The sequence below is a fragment of the Astyanax mexicanus genome, chromosome 5, assembly GCF_023375975.1.
Source record: "Astyanax mexicanus isolate ESR-SI-001 chromosome 5, AstMex3_surface, whole genome shotgun sequence".
Lineage (NCBI taxonomy): Eukaryota > Metazoa > Chordata > Actinopteri > Characiformes > Acestrorhamphidae > Astyanax > Astyanax mexicanus.
In genome coordinates this window covers 5,595,284-5,614,525 of record NC_064412.1, presented here as the reverse complement: position 1 = coordinate 5,614,525, position 19,242 = coordinate 5,595,284, and the positions used below count along the sequence as shown (strand labels likewise).

Below are 19,242 nucleotides of genomic sequence, written 5' to 3'. Positions count from 1 at the left end.
AAGAAAAACATCTTGACATCATTTATATATACAGGAAATTATATTTCATGGTAAGGTTTATAGTTAGAGAGTGCAGACAGCAGCAACAAAGGCTATTTTTTGAGTGTTATAAGTAGTTTCCATTCATTTTTAAATGACATATCTTACTTTTGCAATTAGGTCAATGTACAAGACACTATGTTTAATAATAAAATGTATTTAAAAGTTATTTTGTGTGCACATTTATACAGGTACTTTTTTGGAGACTGAAATGGCACACATTCTGTGGAATGGCCCTCTTTTATACTATTTTTACGTATTCATTTTTTATTAATTAATTTTGACCTGCCCAGAATGTGACTATACGACCCACTTTTGGGTCCCGACCCACCAGTTGAGAATCACTGCTTTAGATTTTGCTCTTAAACCCGTGAGTTAACGTGACGAGTCGAGCAGGCTGAGGCAGGTCCTTCTCTCTCTGGCCTGAGGGCCTCAGTGCTCAGACAGGTTTTTCATCCTCACTGCACCTGCACTATCAGCGCCTCCTTAAAATCAAACCTTTGCTTGTTTTAAAGGAGCCATAGACGGTCTAATTGCATTTATCTTGGCAAAGTTGAGTAATAAGAGTTCAGTACATTAAAGTGACAAACAGAGAACATCAGACAGTGTTGTCTCATCATTAAAAAAATCAAGCATAATCAAAATAAACGCCCAAATTGCCGTGAACCAGTCCTTACATGCAGTATTTACTGAAACAGTAATACAGGGTAGTGACCAGAGTTGTGCAAAATTCAGATTTTAATTAAGTTTTAATTAAATTGGTTCATTATTACCAGTCTTAAGCATTAAATCTCTATATTTGCACTAATGTTTATACAGTTCTGTTTGTACTGTTACTGTCATTCCTTCTTTAATCCCTTCATCATACCTAACTGGTAAACTTTACACTTTGTTGTGTCTCTCGCTCACATATATCTATGTTTGTTAACTTTTAAAGTATCGTTTTAACACATAAAATGTTTATCAGCACAGTTTTTATTTAAATTACTTTTATTGCAGACATATAGGCTCCTACACATTTAGTAAAAGTACAATTTTATCATAAAAAGCACAGTTTTATGATAATATTCACTGTATATATTTGTATTATTTATTTATTTATGTATTTATTTTTTTATTATTTATTAAGTACATAACCAGTACTAAATTAAGCGCAGCCAAATAAAGTATAGAACATATAAAAGTAAAGAACTGAATCCTTAAATTAATATTAAACAGGTAAAAACAAATATTATTAGGAGAAAAAGTATATTTTCATTACTCTGCATATTTTGCATTTTTTGCACTTTTGCATTTTTCATATATTACTGCTCTTGATAATCATACTGTCATATCCATAATATATTACTGTTATCATGTACATATTTCCATCCTGGATGTAAATTTGACACCAATTTAATATTTATATTTAGTTAGTTATATTTTAATCTTATATATTTTTATTTTATATATTTTTATATTTTAGTTATACTTTTATCTTTATGCGGCATAATTGGCGAGGAGCAAAGAAAGGAACGAGGAATCTTGTTTCTTACTGTGCACATGACAATAAACTCTTTGAATTGAATTGAGTTGAATTGAGTTAAATATAATTGAAGCACACTTTTATTATATTAAAATATACAGCTTTTTCACAAAGGTATTCAGATGCACTGTTGCTAATTGCATTATGCAGTCAGAGGGTGTGAAATCAGACTGTTGGCGGGGTGCAAGATTAAGGTCCTTAACCTTTTAACATTTAATATAAATTCAATTTCTCTCAAATTTTATGTAACTATGTCTATTTGAGCAGTTCTTAAATCAGCATTCATGGACTGATATATTTATAAAGAAAAGAAATGCAAAATAAAGATAAGCAAAAAAACAGAAAACAATCATTGTGTATGCAAGCATTTTATTTCATGCCAAATTACTGTTTGCTACTCTACACATTTACAGTAAATTCTCCTTATAATTAAACTAAATATGGATAATCAGGATTTTATATAAATTACAATTACCCCGACAAGGCTACAATGAAAATATAAAAGGCATTCATCTTAAAACAAAGAAAAAAAAAAGGAAATTTCACTACTAAAACAAGGGTGGTACAAAGAGAGATTTCTGCTTATTACAACACCTATGTATTTGGGCATGTGCAAACAGAATCAGAATCAGAATCAATGAGGAGAGAACAGAGTTTATTCAACATATTCATGCAAACACAACACTCATACTCTCTGACACACACACAATCACACACACTCATTAATAAATAAATAATGAAAACTAGTGTAGTTTCTAAATATCTGTACAGTCTGGTTTGCTTATATAATCATACCATAACCCTTTCTGACTCTGCGTTCATTGCAATATACAGCTCTGGAAAGCCACTTAAAAATGATAACTTTCTTTGATTTTACCTTATTGAAAACCTCTGGAATATAATCAAAATTTTTATCGGCACAGTTTTAATTTAAATTACTTTTATTGCAGAAATATAGGCTCCTTCACGTTAGTAAGAGTAGTAAGTAAGTAAGTTTTATCATAAAAAGTACAGTTTTATAAAAAATATATATTTATTAAGTACATCACGAGCACTAAAATTAGCACAGCCAAATAAAGTATAATTTTTGAAAGGATACTGAATACTGAAATACAGATTAAGCTGGTAAATTTATTACTTTTTACCAATTTTTTACCAAATTGAAAACCTCTGGAATGTAATCAAGGGGAAGATAGGTAATCACAAGCATCAAACCAAACTGAACTGCTTGAATTTCTGCACCAGGAGTAAAGTAGCATAAAGTTATCCAAAAGCAGTGTGTAAGACTGGTGGAGGAGAACATGATGCCAAGATGCATGATTAAAACTGTGATTAAAAACCAGGGTTATTCCACCAAATATTCATTTCTGAACTCATAAAACTTTGTGTAATAATAAATGCTCTAAATGACAATATTTTTATTTAGAATTTGGGAGAAATGTTGTTTGTAGTTTATAATATAAAATAAAACAACAATGTTCACTTTACTCAAACATAAACCTGTAAATAACAAAATCAGATAAACTGATTCAGAAACTGAAGTGGTCTCTTAATTTTTTTCCAGAGCTGTATATCATGTGTTTTCTTTATTGTGGTGTACTCTTGCGCTCTAGTCTATTCTATCAGAATATATATATATATATATAAATATATATATATGTTTTTATTAACCAATCAAAGAGCAGCTTAGCCCCGCCCACTGCATCATTCCAGGTAATGAGGCAGAGTCAAAACTTTTCCTCATCATGTTATGTTGGGTTGAGTTTATTTTACTGCTTAGGAATGATTTTTAAAATAAAAAAAAAAGTTGTATAAAAGTTTAATAAAATTACGTTGTTTTTTTTTTAAGAAAGGGTTAAGCGTCTTTGCAAATCTGGGATATTCACTTCCACTGAAACAAGAAAGCCAAAGTAAATCAGACTTCCCTCATTTTATCACTTGTGTCGACTCACTCAACACAAAACACTGCATGAGAAATCTCACGAGGTCGTGATCATATCCTGCCAAAGTACAGCAACTCTGAACCTTAACGCTTTCTTTATCAGGCATCTTCACTCCCAGTCCTCTCAGTGAAATCTGGAGGAGTCTGCTGAAGAGCTTCTGGCGGGTGGTGTCTCAGACTGTGCTGAAGGCTGTGTGACGCTGGAGGCTCTTTACTCACAGGCGATTTTACCGTCGAAGCTGGACAGGGCGATGGCGAAGGCCTGCACCGCACACAGAGGGTAGTTATAGTCCAGAGTGAAGGCATCGTCAGCAACTCTCCCAAACTGCATCACAATGTAGTCCTCTGAAATCACATGACAAACATCTGCAGTCAGATTTGGATACACTGCATTTATAGTCATGCCACAGTTTACCAGTGGCATGCAGTTAATATAGTGGGAACTCCTTTTGCAACCCACCAACAATATCTGTCTTATTTGCCGTCACAATTCCATGATAGTTAGCTAACTATTGAACTAATCCAGCATGCCAGCGCTCCGTATTACGACTAACCGATGCATAGCCCCTTCATCAGAACGCTGCTGATGTGTGACTTTGCTAACAGACTCAGACAAACCAAGTCTCCCTGAAGCTGCGGGAGTCTCCCGCATTTCGGTAGTGGCTCCCTGATGCCCGCGAGTCACATATAATCTCCCTGAATTCAGAACGAGTGCGACAAACGCGCACACAGGCCACAGACTTTTTTTCTCTAATCGTGTGTGGGAAGGAGAGAGAGAAAACAGAGAGGGTTCTGATTGGCCTGTTCTCTGCAAAGAGTCTGTGAGACAGCCAATCAGTTTTTAGTGTGGGCGGGCAGTGTTTTTCCCCCCTCCCGGACGGGATTTGTTCAGTGAATGAGAGAAAGCAGATCATGGCGGAGGCATTATTAATAATTATTGTAATATGATATGAAATGTTTTTGATGTTGTGCAATTTCTTGTGATATTGTAACTGTCAATTTTTGTCAAATAAAGGCTTTTTTTCCAAAAAAAAAAAGGAAAGCAGAGGCAGGGCCTTCCAAAAAGAAAAAAGATAAAACTCATTTCATCTCTGAATACTCTAAATTTAATTTAAAAAAAAAAGTAAAATTTATTAATATAAAAGTAAAGTTTCGTTATCCTTTATTGTGTGTGCAAGTTTTTTTTTTTTTTGGCCCTGGGGTTACCTCCCTGAAATCAACTTTTGCAAATTGGGATGTCTGCAGACTCATTACTACACCCTTCTCAAAATCAATAGAAGGGTCACACAGACACACTGGGGCAGAAGCCATTTTAAAGTTTTGATTGGTTAGAATCGCTGTCAGTCAGATAAGAGTCCTGTAGCAACTGAAAAACACAGACTAATGTTTTTATTTCAGTTAATTTATAAAATATATGCTAATAGTTTACAATAACTATAACATATATTTCCTTATTAAATATTATGTAATGATTTACATGCACCTATTGTCACCCCTTCTCTGAAGGGTTAGAAGGGCCTTACTGCACACCACTGCAGTTTACACACTGACTTCAGAGGTTATATTACTTCAGAGACCTAGAGCCGTATTTTAGCATTCTGTAGCTTTGGTATCATGAGGGAGCAAAAAATAAAACTTGCGCGTCTTGAATCTCACAAAGGGCATGAACTACTTCTCTTAATTAATCATGGGTGTGTTTTGGGTGTAACGTGAAATAAACCAATCAGTGTGTTAGTTGTCATTCCATTTACATTTACATTAAAGGTGTTTAGCAGATGCCCTTATCCAGAGTGACTTTTTAACAGTGCTTCGTTGTTTATTTTAAGATAGCTTTAGCTAGTTTGTAGAGACTAGGATCAAGAGATACACCAAGCTTGATAATGTTTAGAACCCAAAGAGATTTTTTTTGAAGATTAGTTTAAGAAGTCTTTGGAAAGATGAGTCTTCTGCCGGCGTTTGAAGACCGCGTGTGACTCTTGAAGCTGATCTGACACCCAGTGGAAGTTTGTTCCACTACCTTGGTCCTCCAGCACAGAGAAGAGTCTGGATGTTTGTTTTCTGTTGGTTTTGAGGGATGGTGGGTTGAGCTGAGCCATACTGAAAGCTCTAAGAGCTTTTGGTACAGAGCTGGCTTTGACCATCATGCCATCAAGTATGAAGGAGCTGCTGGTCCATTTTTGGTTTTGTAGGCCAGTGTCTGAGATGGTTTTGAATTTGATGCAGGCGGCAACAGGAAGCCAGTGGAGGGAACGCAGCAAAGGCGAAACGAAGTCCACATGAATAGACTTCAGTAAACAAGATACAGGTTTTGTGGAGGTTTAAACATCTGAAATAAGAAACAACATCTAAAACAAAGAAAGGTCTGGGGCTAGCTTACGGTCTTTGCTGTGCACAATCTGGAAGTTCTTGATGGAGGCCTGTGTGACCCTGCCGTTGAAGTTCAGTACGTGAGAGCATGTCTCCTCGTTCCACACGGGCGTCTTGTTGCGCAGCTCGATCATGTTCTCCATGTTTCTGTTCTGGTGGCGAATCAGAAGGCCATCGTTTTCCTGTGGAGACCAAGACAATCAGATTTGTGTTGTAGTGATATAACCACCAAGCAGATCACATGCAGCTCTGGAAAAAAATAAGAGACCGCTTAAAAATTACGAGTTTCTTTGATTTTACCTAATTGGAAACCTCTGAAATATAATTAGGAGGAAGATGGATGATCACAAGCCATCAGACCAAACTGAACTGCTTGAATTGTTGCACCAGGAGTAAAGCAGCATAAAGTTATCCAAAAGCAGTGTGTAAGACTGGTGGAGGAGAACATGATGTAAGATGCATGAAAACTGTGATCAAAAGATTTCTGAACTCTTAAAACTTTATGAATATGAACTTGTTTTCTTTGCATTATTTGAGGTCTGAAAGCTCTGCATCTTTTCCTCATTTTCTGCAAATAAATGCTCTAAATGACAATATGTAACACTTTAGCCCATGTCTGTCTTCTGTTTCTCCCTTATTTGGTCTCTTGTGCTCCTGCCCCTCTGTTTTCCTGTCAAGTGTTCCCAGCCATGTGCTTGTGTTGTTGTTTTTGTACCTGTCTCCACCCTAGCTCTGCCCCAGCCCTGCCCTAGCTATTAGTGTTCTCACCTGTGTCTTGTCTATAACCCCGCCCCCTCGTCATCCTAGCCCAGGTGTTTCTCACTCTCCTCTTGTATTTAAGCCCCTCTGTTTGAATGTTCAGTGTCAAGTCTTTTGTATCTTTGTATCCTTATATCCTTGCTGTCCGTATGTATCCTAGTCAAGCCTTTGCTGTGTATGTGTCAGGTCGGTTTTTGTTTCTTAGTCTTTGTTTCTTAGTCTTTGTTTCTTAGTCTTTGTTTCTTAGTCTTTGTTTCCTAGTCTTTGTTTCCTAGTCTTTGTTTCCTAGTCTTTGTTTCCTAGTCTGTGTTTCCTAGTCTGTGTTTCTTAGTTTGATATTATCCTAGCCTTGTTTTATGTAAGTTTTTTTGCGTTACCCGCGTTTTGTTTATTGTTTTTATTTATCTTGTTTGTTTAATAAATAAATATATAATTTGCACTTATGTCCATCCCTTCTCCCGTGTAACACAATATTTCTATTTGGAATTTGGGAGAAATGTTGTTCATAGTTTATAGAATAAAACGACAATGTTCACTTTACTCAAACATAAACCTATAAATAGCAAAATCAGAGAAACTGATTCAGAATCTAAAGGTGGTCTCTTAATTTTTTCCAGAGCTATATAGATCAACTCTGGACTGGATTTTCTGCTGGTGCTGTGCTGGTTGGAGGCAGCAGAGGGCAGTAGATATCTGTAGAGTGTGAGAAATTGTAAAACCATGGCTGTGTCCCAAATGTTTACTACACACTTATACTGTATGGCATATACTATATTCTAATCTTAGTAGTGTGCATTTGGCAGGGTAATACACCAAATATTAATAAACTAACTAGTTTTGTACTAACAAAAATGAGATTAAAAGGATTTTTCCCTTTTATATATCATGAGAATAGTTTTAGAACTATAAAAAGAAGTATTTTTGGACTATATGGCGCACTGGATTATAAGGCACATTAAGCAACACTAGTAAGGATGCCACATCGAAGTGAACAAGGGTTTCACCATGTTTCCCTTTTAACTGAGAAGCTGGGGGAAGCGCCTAAGTAAAATTGCAATTCTTAAAAAGTCAAAGGAGAGCTGAATGTCAATCTGCACAGATTTCTCTGCTAAAAAACATTTATTTTGGTAAGTAAAGCACTTTCGTTTATTTACAGATTTCCAATATTTTTGTCTAAGAGTGAGTTTTCTGTGAAGCACTAAGGAAGGCTGGGTGCAGCAGCATTAGCATTAGCCGCTAACCACAGTGCTAATGGGACGTAAATGCTGCCCGATAGTGCTAGACAAAGGAACCCTGAGTGTTCTGGTAACCCAGGGCGCTATCAGCTAGCGGTTTGGCCCATGTTTTGGCTTGTTTTAACATGGAAAACATGCAGACTACAGTCAAATATACTCCCCTCTTAACAGCGTAAGAGCTATCTATCTATCTATCTGTCTGTCTGTCTGTCTGTCTGTCATTGCATTTCGCACGGGTTCTCAGTATGAATTTTGGATTTTTAAGTATTTTCAATCTTAATTGAATTGGTACCACTTTAAAATAAGACTACCTTTATAAAGGGTTTGTAAATGGTTTAAAATGAGTTTATTAATAGTTGCTAATTAGGTTGTAAATGCCTTAAAAATTGCATTAATAATCATTTATAACACATACATAGAAAGGGCAACAATATAGATGGCTGTGGGTTCACTATTTGGCAAACAACAGGTCATTGTTGCCCTTTCTATGTATGTGTTATAACTGATTATTAATGATTTTAAGGCATTTACAACCTAATTAGTAACTATTAATAAACTAATTGTAAACCCTTTATAAAGGAAGTCTTATTTTAAAGTAGTACCATTTAATTTATAGTACATACTTTATACTCAAAAACTAGTTAGTATAAGTAACAACTTAACAATTTGAAACACAATAAATCCTGTCTTGATGGCTTTCTGCCCACACTACTGCAGTGTAATGATGGAGGACTCCCTATCTGAAGTCTTGATGCTACTTAAGTATGGACAGGTCTTCTAGGTAAAAGCATTTTGTGTTGTTTTCATTAGCCGTTAGCATCCTAGTCAAATAAAATATAAGGTTAGATCACTCAACTTCAATTCAGACATGACTGAGCTCCTTCCTGTCTCAGAATCCTGCCTAAAAAGGCTGCATTTCCTACGTTTCAGACGCAGCCCATGTATGAATTGAGTAAAGTTTCTCTTACGCTGCGTGGTCGTATGGGTACTCGCTCTCCGTCCTTGTTCATGCCGGGGATAAGGACTGTCATCCTTCTCGGACCTTTCATTCCCAGAACGTTGGTCTCCTGGAAGCCAAAAAAGATAAAGACAGATATAAAGTCCAGCCTGAGCAAAGGAGAATGTGTATATATTTTACATTATACACTGATCCATGTTCATTAGCATTTGGTGTTAAGGCTGACTAAGTCATCAGATGAGTTACAGAGACTTAAAGGACTTACGTAGATTATGGCTGCTAACTCCTGCCGTGCGTTCGACAGGTCTGGAAGGGCTCTGTCCGGGTTCAGTGCGTTATCAAACACTGTGAATTTGGTGCCCATCAGATTAGACCTGAAACAACAATCCTTTACAATTAAAGGACTAATACAGCCAGTGGGCAACCTGCATACCCCTTTTTACATATTACATAAATTTATATTTATGTACTATTAATCAATGCTATATACACTTACACACACACACACACACACACACACACACATATATATATATATATATATATATAAATGGTATACATGTTTAACACTGTCACAGTTTAGCCCATGTCTGTCTTGTGTTTCTCTCTCATTTGGTCCCTTGTACTCCTCCCCTCTGTTTTCCTGTCAAGTGTTCCCAGCCATGTGCTTCTGTGTTTTGGTCCTGTCTCCACCCTAGCCCCACCCTGTCATTAGTTATTTGTAACCCCGCCCCCTCTTGATTGATCCTCAGGTGTTTCCAGTTTCCTGTTCCCTCCTCTTGTATATAAGCCCCTTTGTTTCAAGCCTTCTTTGTCTAGTCTTTTGTTGGTTTGTTTGCTGTCTGTGGTCAGGTTTGTCTCATGCTGTTTGTTAGATTCTGCTTTCTAGTTTAGTGTTCTTTAGTTTTGTATCCAGTATAACTTCGGTTTAACATGTTTGTTTGTTTGTTTGCTTGTTTTTTAGTTTGTTTTAGTTTGTTTATTTAATAAATATAAATATAATTCTGCATTTACGTCCATCCCTCTTCATCCCCTCACTTTCGTAACAAACACGTTTTGTTCATTAAATAATTACATATATTTTTCTTCATAGTTTTGATGACTTTAGTAGTAATCTACATTTAAATAAAAAATAAATAAATAGTCTGAAACTAATCTGAACAAGAGAGCTTGGTTCAGAAATGTTTTAATGAACATGATGATTTAAATCCACCACTTTCTGTACAAGTGTTGTTTGTATTTATTTTTAAATTATATAGACAGATAAATAGATTTTTTTTTTGGTTCATTTATTCAGTTATTGCATTCTTATTTTTGTATTTCCTTTGGTTTCATGATGCCTACTAATTTATTATTTCTGTCGTATTTGTTTTATATCTTGTTGTAAAATATCGTATATATCTTGTAAAAATGCTTTTTATTTATTTATTTATTTATTTTTTTAATTGATTGCTTGATTTATTCATTAATTGGTATGTAATAGATGGGTGGATGGATGGATGGATGGATAGATAGAAGTACTACACCGTAAAGACCGTTCTTGTAAGGTGAAGATCTGTTGAATGAGCTGAGGTCAGTAGTAGTGAGCTACTGACCTCACACAATCTCACTTAGAGTAACACAGTCTGCTTACCTCAGTTTCCCTATGAAGTTTTCACCGCCTCTGGAGAGATCAGTCGGGTCAACTGAGATCAGGTAGTTGGACGTGGTGCTCTTCTTACGTTTCCTGCCTGCCAGCAGAAAGACCTGCTTGTAAAAGGAAATTACAAGATTAAACCTTCACATTCATCTCAAATATTTTCACGCTGAGTTAACTTAAACCGCAGTTCTTCAAACTGAAAGCAGTAGCATATCTAAGTTGGGAGGGGACAAAATATTGAAATAAATGGCATTAATGTGCTTCTGCAATTGTCCCTGCAAAGGCAATTATATTGAAACTGAAAACAAGAGTGGTCTGGTAGGCCTTTCTTGGAGTTCTTCTGATCATGACAGCATTTGCTGGTTATTAGACCACCCACTGTGATGCTAATGTTGCTAATACGAGAGCTACTGCAAAAATAGGGATATTAGAACAGCAAACTCAGTATTTATCTGCGTAATCACACATTGTTAAACATCCCTTTATCTACAAAATTTGTCTGGGTGCAACTTTGGGTCCTATTTTAGTGCGTTTTGGGCATAACATGAAATAAACTTTTAGGAGACAAGTGCACTTTGACTTTCGCACATTGATATCTTAAAAGTGCGGCCCTTCTTTGTATCTCAGCAGATGAGACTTACATGCACGTTCACGCTGTAAACAAACCCCAGCACCTAATTTAAGGGAAGAGCAATGTTATTTTATTCTTTATTTTGTTTATTGTTGATGTATAAGCTGGATTTGCACTTCTGACTGTTGACAGTTGTCAGGGTTTAAATCGGTCAGTGGCGCACGTTTTTCTCGCCGCCAAAAATTTACCTGAACACACCACACTTCTAGACCACCACGTCCATCGGCGTTGATATATTCATAAACTCTGACAATATTTTAACAGTGTGGGCGCAAGGTGTGAAAATACACTGTTGGCGGGGTGCAAGATAGCAGTGAGCATCATAACACGCCTTGCAGGGTGTACGATAGGGCTCTATATGACTTCTCCTTGGCTGATGAGAGCTTGCTCACATAAAGGGGTATAAAAAGTCATACTCGATGTGAAAGAGCCTTAACATTGGCCCAAATTAATCAAGAATTAAACAAGAAAAACTTGTTTATGTGAACTGTGATGATGTGATCCATATCCCTATTTAGAAGTCAAGCAGACACATTCAGTTCTAGGTAAATGTCACACACTGATCTCAGATAAGAATGTTTAGTCTGAGAAGTTTGATAATTTTTAGTTAGGTATTGTAAGGTATTGTAAGGTTTCCTAAGAAACAGGACTTTTTACACAATGGAGAAACCTGTTGACGACCACAAGACCACAGGACTTGGCTGACCTTCTTTTCATTGTCTAGGTGGAGGTAGTAGGTGGGATAAAGGCCCCGGTCCATGCCTCTCTTGTCCCGGGTCACTTTGCATTTCACTGTGACTCCCTGCTGTGCGGGCTGGAGCACGAACTCCTCCAGGTCGTCGAACTCGATGACCGGGGAGGGCGGCCGCTCCTCCTGTAGAGTTTCAGAAAGGGGACATGGTTTTATTCCTCACTTAATAAACCAATAATATAGTATATAAATATAAAAAACTTAGTTATGCCATAGTTAGTTATGCCATGCCATGTGCACACTAAGAAAAGTAAGTACAGATTTGAACTTAAAAGAGTACAAAGCTTGTCGCTGGGGCTGTACCTTATATTGAGGTACAAAAAAGTACCTTTCAGTGAAAGTCCTTTTTTGTACCCATGGTTTTTGTGCCAGTAAATATTATAAAAATTATAAACATTATCATCAACTGAATATGGCTCAAAAACTTGATGATCGAACTTGTCTGGCTTTAAAAAATGTCTGCAATTAAAATAAATATTGTTTATTAGTACAGTGATACAGAATACTGAATGTACCTTTTGGCTGCAGGTTAAATGGTACAAATCTGTACTTATTTCTGTTAGAAATCACTTTGTACTTCAGAGGGAACAAATCTGACCCTGTAAAGACCAATATTGTACTATTGAGGGTACAATTATGAAAAGTGTACCTTTACTTATATCATACCTCTGTTTTTAGAGTGTAGCTACAACACATGTATACACTATTATTATGACTACAGTGAGACAGTAGGGATATAATGTAACACAGTTTTTTTTCCTACATTGTAAATTAATAGTGAAGTCATCTAGACTATGAAGGAACACATAAGGAATCATGTAGTAACTTAAACAAGTGTTAAACAAACCAAAATACTCTGTGAAGCATTTAGGTGCTCTTATCCCTTGTGGTTTCTGAGGCTGGTAACTCTAAATAACTTATCCTGTACAACAGAGTTCACTCTTTTTCTTCCTATGACTGATGAGTGCCAATTTCATCAGCCCAATTTGACGGTCTTTGTGACTGCACTTGAGGATACTTTCAAAGTTCTTGAAACATTTCGGATTGACTGACCTTCATTTCTTAAAGTTATTTTTTTCTTTACTTAATTGATTAGATCTTGCTTTTCATAATATGGAAAAGATCATTACTCAAATAGGGCTATTCACATACTATTTCCTATAGCAATAATAACCACAGAACTGTAAGTTATATTAGCCAACACATTGTGGTGCATTTCCACTCTATAAAATTCACAAAAGTCAAGTAGGTCGCACTTCTATCTAGGGGAGTTCTACCTAAGTTGAAGAAGTCAGTTGAAACTGTTGATTACTGTTGAGTACCCTTATAATGTAAATAGTAAGTCTTTACTGCTTTGTTTTTTACAACCAATTTCTGCAGCAGATTATATAAAGCTATGATAAATACTAAATACTCACTAAACCGAAAATAAGCATTTAAAAATGTTGCTTGTCACTCCTCAGTGGAGCAGCAATGTTTCCTTCCTTCTGTTAATGAAAGTAACGTTTTCACATGTCAGAAATAAAACCATATTTTACCTTTTTGCCCTTTTTTCCTTTCCCCTTTTTCTTCTTCTTTTCTTCTTTCTCAGAGTCAGACTCATCACTCTCTTCTGCTTTTGCAGGACCTGAGGAAAGATACAACGATACAAAGTCCTTTATTATTTTTTCCATGTTCTCCACAATTTATCTGGCCAATTGTCCCACCCATTCAGCTGTTACTCTGCTGTATATCCCCTATCACTAGTGATGCCACAACACAAGGAGGGTGAAGACTAGCACATGCCTCCTCCGACACATGTGAACTCAGCCACCGGCTTTTTTACGAACAGATTTTTGCTGATGCAACATTACCGAGTAGCATCACAGTGCACTTGGAGGAAAGCGCAGCAACTCATTTCTGATACATCAGCTCACAGAGGCAGCCTTGTGCTGATCTACATCACCCTAGAAAAAGCACCATCTATCCACCCAAAGAGAGCAAGGCCAATTGTGCTCTCTTGGGGCTCTGACAGCTGATGGCAAGCAGCATGACCGGGATTTGAACCTCTTCATAATTATTTATTTAAAAGTATAGCAACGGTATGTATTTTTAAAAAGGTATGTTTTAGTTAAAGTGTAGGTTTAAATGTGAAAACTTCTGAGGAAAGTTAACCACTGGTACCAATATTTGGATAAATGAAGGTCTAACCATAATATGATAATATTAAAAGATTGCCACAACTCACTTTTGGACTTCTTGGACTTTTTATCCTTCTCCTTATCCTTGTCTTTGTCCTTCTCCTTGTCTTTGCTTCCACCAGTCTGGAACATGGACGCTGGATTCGAGCTGCTCTTCTTCTTGCTCTTGCTGTTTTTACTTTCAGCCTCACTCTCCTCTTCACTCTCTGATTTGGCAGCTGATGCCAGTCATTCATCACATTACCATGTAACACAGAACAGAACAGAACTCAATGGGTTGACATGAAGTTTGGAGGTGTGTAGTAGTGATGAACTCTGAAGCTACATGAAGTTTGGAGGTGTGTAGTGATGAACTCTGAAGCTACATGAAGTTTGGAGGTGTGTATTGATGATGATCTCTGAAGCTACATGAAGTTTGGAGGTGTGTAGTGATGATCTAATCTGAAGCTACATGAAGTTTGGAGGTGTGTAGTGATGAACTCTGAAGCTACATGAAGTTTGGAGGTGTGTAGTGATGATGAACTCTGAAGCTACATGAAGTTTGGAGGTGTGTAGTGATGAACTCTGAAGCTACATGAAGTTTGGAGGTGTGTATTGATGATGATCTCTGAAGCTACATGAAGTTTGGAGGTGTGTAGTGATGATCTAATCTGAAGCTACATGAAGTTTGGAGGTGTGTAGTGATGAACTCTGAAGCTACATGAAGTTTGGAGGTGTGTAGTGATGATGAACTCTGAAGCTACATGAAGTTTGGAGGTGTGTAGTGATGAACTCTGAAGATACATGAAGTTTGGAGGTGTGTAGTGATGAACTCTGAAGCTACATGAAGTTTGGAGGTGTGTAGTGATTGGTGTAGTGACTCTGCAGAAAGTTGGTGAACTCTGTGCACTATGCTCCTCAGCATCCGCTGACCCCGCTCTGTTATTTTACACTGACAGAGCACAGAGTCGCTGTCGTTCCCAGTCTCTTCCACTGTGTTATAGTATCACTGACAGTTGGCTGTGGAATATTTAGTAGTGAGTAGTGACATTTCATGACTGGACTTGTTGCACAGGTGCTGCATCCTATCATGGCACCACAGTGCTGGAGTTCACTGAGCTCCTGAGAGCCTGAGACCCATTCTTTCACTAATGTTTTATTTCACTAATGAATTATTATAGACCTGTGGACATGGAAGTAATTGGAATCTGAATTCAATTATTTGAATGGGTAGGTGAATACTTTTGACAATATAGTATATATATATAAGTTTTAGAAGTTTAAGAAATATTTCATATATGGTTGTTCATTGGAAAACCTCAGTTACTGTGGACAAAGTTATATTTCTTGTACAAATACTGTATGGCGGAGCAATATAGTAATATATATGGTCATTTCAGTGTGTGGTAATGAACTGTTCCAACTGGGATCCTTAAGTAACCCTTTGCTATATCATTTGCATGGTTAGTTGCTCTAGATAAGATTCAAATGTTATAAATGTACAATAAAGTAAGGGTATTGTTTATTTTACACCTATACATCTACAGCAGGGGTGTCCAAACTTTTTTTGTTGGGGGCCAGAAGGACAAATGTATTTGAAGTCACGGGCCACAGACTCTGTAATTAAACAAATAATGAAGTATACCAATTTAAATAATACATTTTCCTCATTACTTTCATTTACACACCATTTTACTTGACTTACTTTATCTATCTTTGACAGTGTTGTGTAAACTAAGATTTTTCAAATTGATGTTTCATTTCATGATGTCTCTTAATATTAAACTCCTCAATTACGACAACTTTAAGACTCTTTGGCCCGTTTTTCTGTGCTACAACTGAGCACTCTCTCCGCCCCTTTTTTTTGCGCTACAACTGAACACTCTCTCCGCTTTTAGACTCTTTGGCCCGTTTTCTGTGCTAGAAATGCGCACCCTCTATGCTTTTAGCCTCTTTGGCCCGTTTCTGACACCTAGCATTCAATCTTTGAATCTCACATTATAAAAACCTGCTTACCAGCGGGCCAACTTTCATTCTATTTCTAAAATACCTAGCGTGCCGCTCCAAAAAAGGAAACGGGCCGCAAATGGCCCCCGGGCCGTAGTTTGGACACCCCTGATCTACAGTATACACTATATTTTGTTGCAGTTACTCAAATATTAAGGGTAGGCATAAAATAAAACTACAGTAAGTTAACACCAATCAGTACTGACCTTTCTTTTTACTCTTGGTTTCAGGCTTTTCTCCATTTATCTGGAACATAGACGCTGGCTCCTTCTTCTTGGTTTTGGACTTTGCTTTACTGTCTTTGTCTTCTTTGTCCTCTAAGAATTCCCGGCATAAGTGAGACATAATCAGTGAGAAATAAGGTAGAAATAAGAAACAAGGTTTCTATACAGAGAGCTTCAGTATGGCATCAATATTGGACTAAAATTCAGATAAAATGAAAATGTTGATTGGTTTCCTCAATTTAGAGTCAATCCAGTGACAAAATAGCCCAGGTGTATTTTTAACATTCTATATATTCTCCTTGTTCTCAAGTTTAAAACTGACCCAAAGACAATATATCCCTACCCTGGTGATGGACAGCTTTCATGTTTCACTTTTCTTCAGCTAAAAAAGTTGATTTCTCAGTTTTCTTAAAAAAATCCAAACATGTTTAACCTTAGGGAAAAACAAGGGTTTTTTTGGGGGAACAACAATGAACAACACAAAACCCCAAAACAATGACTAATGTAGCTAAAAAGGTGATTTTTGAAGATTTTAAGAGTTTAAAACACAAAAGCAGCTTATCTGGCTGGCCTAGACTATTTTAGAACTGACGACTGAAAAATAATAAAAACTAAAACATTTCAGATCTCAACACTATAATAGCTGTGAAGTGTCCAAGAACATATTGAAGTTAGAGATAACACAATATTACTTTTCCTTCAATATTGTAATTTTAAGTCTTAAGAAATCTTATTTCATATTTCTTTGTTTTACTGTGTTTATCTTTATTGTCCTCAAAAAATTCACGGCATGAGCAAGACAAACTGTGAGAAATAAGATAGAACAGGGTGCTTTAATTAGAGATGACATCAATATTGGACTAAAATTCAATTAAAATGAAAATGTAGATTGTCATCAGTAATTAAGAATGTAATACTGAAGGAAAAAGTGATATTTTGTCATCTCTGACTCATATTATCTGAAAATATTCCTGAACTTTTTACATCTACTACAGTGTTGAGATCTAAAATATTTTAGATAGTGATGATTTTTCATTTGTCGGTTCTAAAACAGTCTAGACCAGTCAGATGAGCTGCTATCAAACAATGAACTCATCTTCAAAAATCATCTTTTTAGCTTTATTAAAGGCCATAATTGTGTGGTTTTTGTCTTGTCAACTTTTGTTATGTCATAAGTTTAAACAATGCAGTTTTAGCTGAATAAAACTGAAACATGAAAGCTATCCATTACCAGGGAAGGTATATATTGTCTTTGGCTCAGTTTTGAACCTCAGAACAAGAAGAGTATTCAGAATGTTGATACTACACCAGGGCTATTGTGTCACACAAAACAGCTAGGCCAGCAACAGCAGTGTGGTCATTTTCTAGAAGAAAACTGATTAACCTGACTGGAAGACTGGCTCCAGATCCAGCATGTCCAAGGATATCAAGCCTAGCCTAATCCTATTACATAGCTAAAAGCCTAGTCCAGAGCATGTGCTCTCCAGAATATATCCTTCCATTCTTACAATAAAAGCACAATAATCCTGTACAATCCAAGCCTCATAACATTGGGACGATTTAAACCCAACATGGAAGCTGATTATACTAAAATAAGTGGGGAAAGAAGAGTAAATGTGGAGTTTACCTTTAGATTTAGATTTCTTAGAGTCCTTTTCTTTTTCCTTCCCATCAGAACTGTCCTTTAAAGGCTTTTTTTTCGTCTTTTTCTGTGCAGTAGGCTCTTCTTCTTCCTCGTCATCCTCGTCTTCATCATCATCTTCAGTTGAGCCTAAAGCACAAGATATAAAAATGTGCAGAGATCAGAACAGATCTTAAAACGTCATATTTATTTCTACAAAACCAAGAAATAACTGAAGATACTGAGCAGAGATTAGCCTCTCAAGCCAACCACATAACCACATTATTGTCACAATTGACATTCTGCCAACATAACAATTCCAAATCAGAGGGACAAAATAGGGACAGTATGGAAAATGAACATCTGTTTATTTTTTCTAGTCTATTTTCCTTCTTCCTCTCCTTCACTCCTCTATCCTATTACTCCCCTTTGTCCTCCTTTTATCCCTATCCAAAGATGTTTTACCTTTAAACTTATTTTACATTGTACTTGACTACTGTAAGTCGCTTTGGACAAAAGCGTCTGCCAAATGTAATGTAATGTAATGTAATATTTTCATACATAAAGTGCATCAGATTATAAGGCGCATAAAGAGACACTAATAAGGATGCCTACATTGATGTGAGCAAGGATGTCGCCATGTTTCCCTTTTAATAGGGAAGAAGGGGGAAGCCCTTAAATAAACAAAACTGTAATTCTTAAAAATATATATATTTTAAAGTTAAACGAGCGCTGGATGTTAATCTACACAGATTTCTCTGCTGAAAACTGTTTATTTGGGTGAGTAAAGCGCATCAGTTTATTTACAGTAAGCTTAGATTTCCAGTATTTGTTATGTAAGGGTAAGTTTTCAGTGAAGTTTCTCCAGCACTAAGGCTAGGTGCAGCAGCATTAGCATTAGTTGCTAGCTGCAGTGCTAGCAGGACGTAAATGCCGCCTGATAGAGCTAGACTAAAAAACCCTGAGTGTTCCTGGTAACCCAGGGTGCTATCAGCTAGCGGTTCATCCCACGTAGCTTGTTTTAACACAGAAAACACACAGACTACAGTCTAATATAGTCACCTCTGAATGGCAAAAGATCTAGCGCAGTGGTTAGGGGCTAATGTTAATGCTGCTGCACCCAGCCTTAGTGCTGGAAAAACTTCACTGAAAACCCAACCGTAGAACGCTGTACTTCAGCAGAGTGACTTTACTGCTCCTTAATACCTGACTGGTAAAATTTATACATAAGGAGCACCGGATTATAAGGCACACTGACGATTTTTATGAAAGTAAAAGGATTTTAAGTGCACCTCATAGTGTGAAAAAAACGGTGCTATCATTCATTTGGTCTTTTATTGGATTTCCAACAGTATTAACCCAATATATTTCATGTTTTATTTTCT

General features: G+C 36.6%; 1 protein-coding gene across 2 annotated transcripts in view; it reads right to left on the bottom strand.

Annotated features, from left to right (window-relative positions):
* Positions 1-1,916: 1,916 nt before the first annotated feature.
* The window catches only part of LOC103047769 (tubby-related protein 1-like), a 33,412-nt gene continuing 16,086 nt past the window's right edge, over positions 1,917-19,242 (bottom strand). The window contains exons 6-15 of one of the 2 annotated variants that reach the window (XM_049479480.1): positions 17,864-18,007; positions 16,219-16,329; positions 14,074-14,244; positions 13,385-13,473; positions 11,802-11,969; positions 10,459-10,571; positions 9,091-9,199; positions 8,836-8,934; positions 5,884-6,055; positions 1,917-3,851 (exon numbers count right to left, since the gene is read on the bottom strand). In XM_049479480.1, the coding sequence (XP_049335437.1) occupies positions 3,718-3,851; positions 5,884-6,055; positions 8,836-8,934; positions 9,091-9,199; positions 10,459-10,571; positions 11,802-11,969; positions 13,385-13,473; positions 14,074-14,244; positions 16,219-16,329; positions 17,864-18,007 (1,310 nt within the window). In that variant the 3' untranslated portion in view covers positions 1,917-3,717. Of the gene's footprint in view, positions 3,852-5,883; positions 6,056-8,835; positions 8,935-9,090; positions 9,200-10,458; positions 10,575-11,801; positions 11,970-13,384; positions 13,474-14,073; positions 14,245-16,218; positions 16,330-17,863; positions 18,008-19,242 lie in introns of both variants that reach the window. The other variant, XM_049479481.1, reaches the window with a different exon arrangement.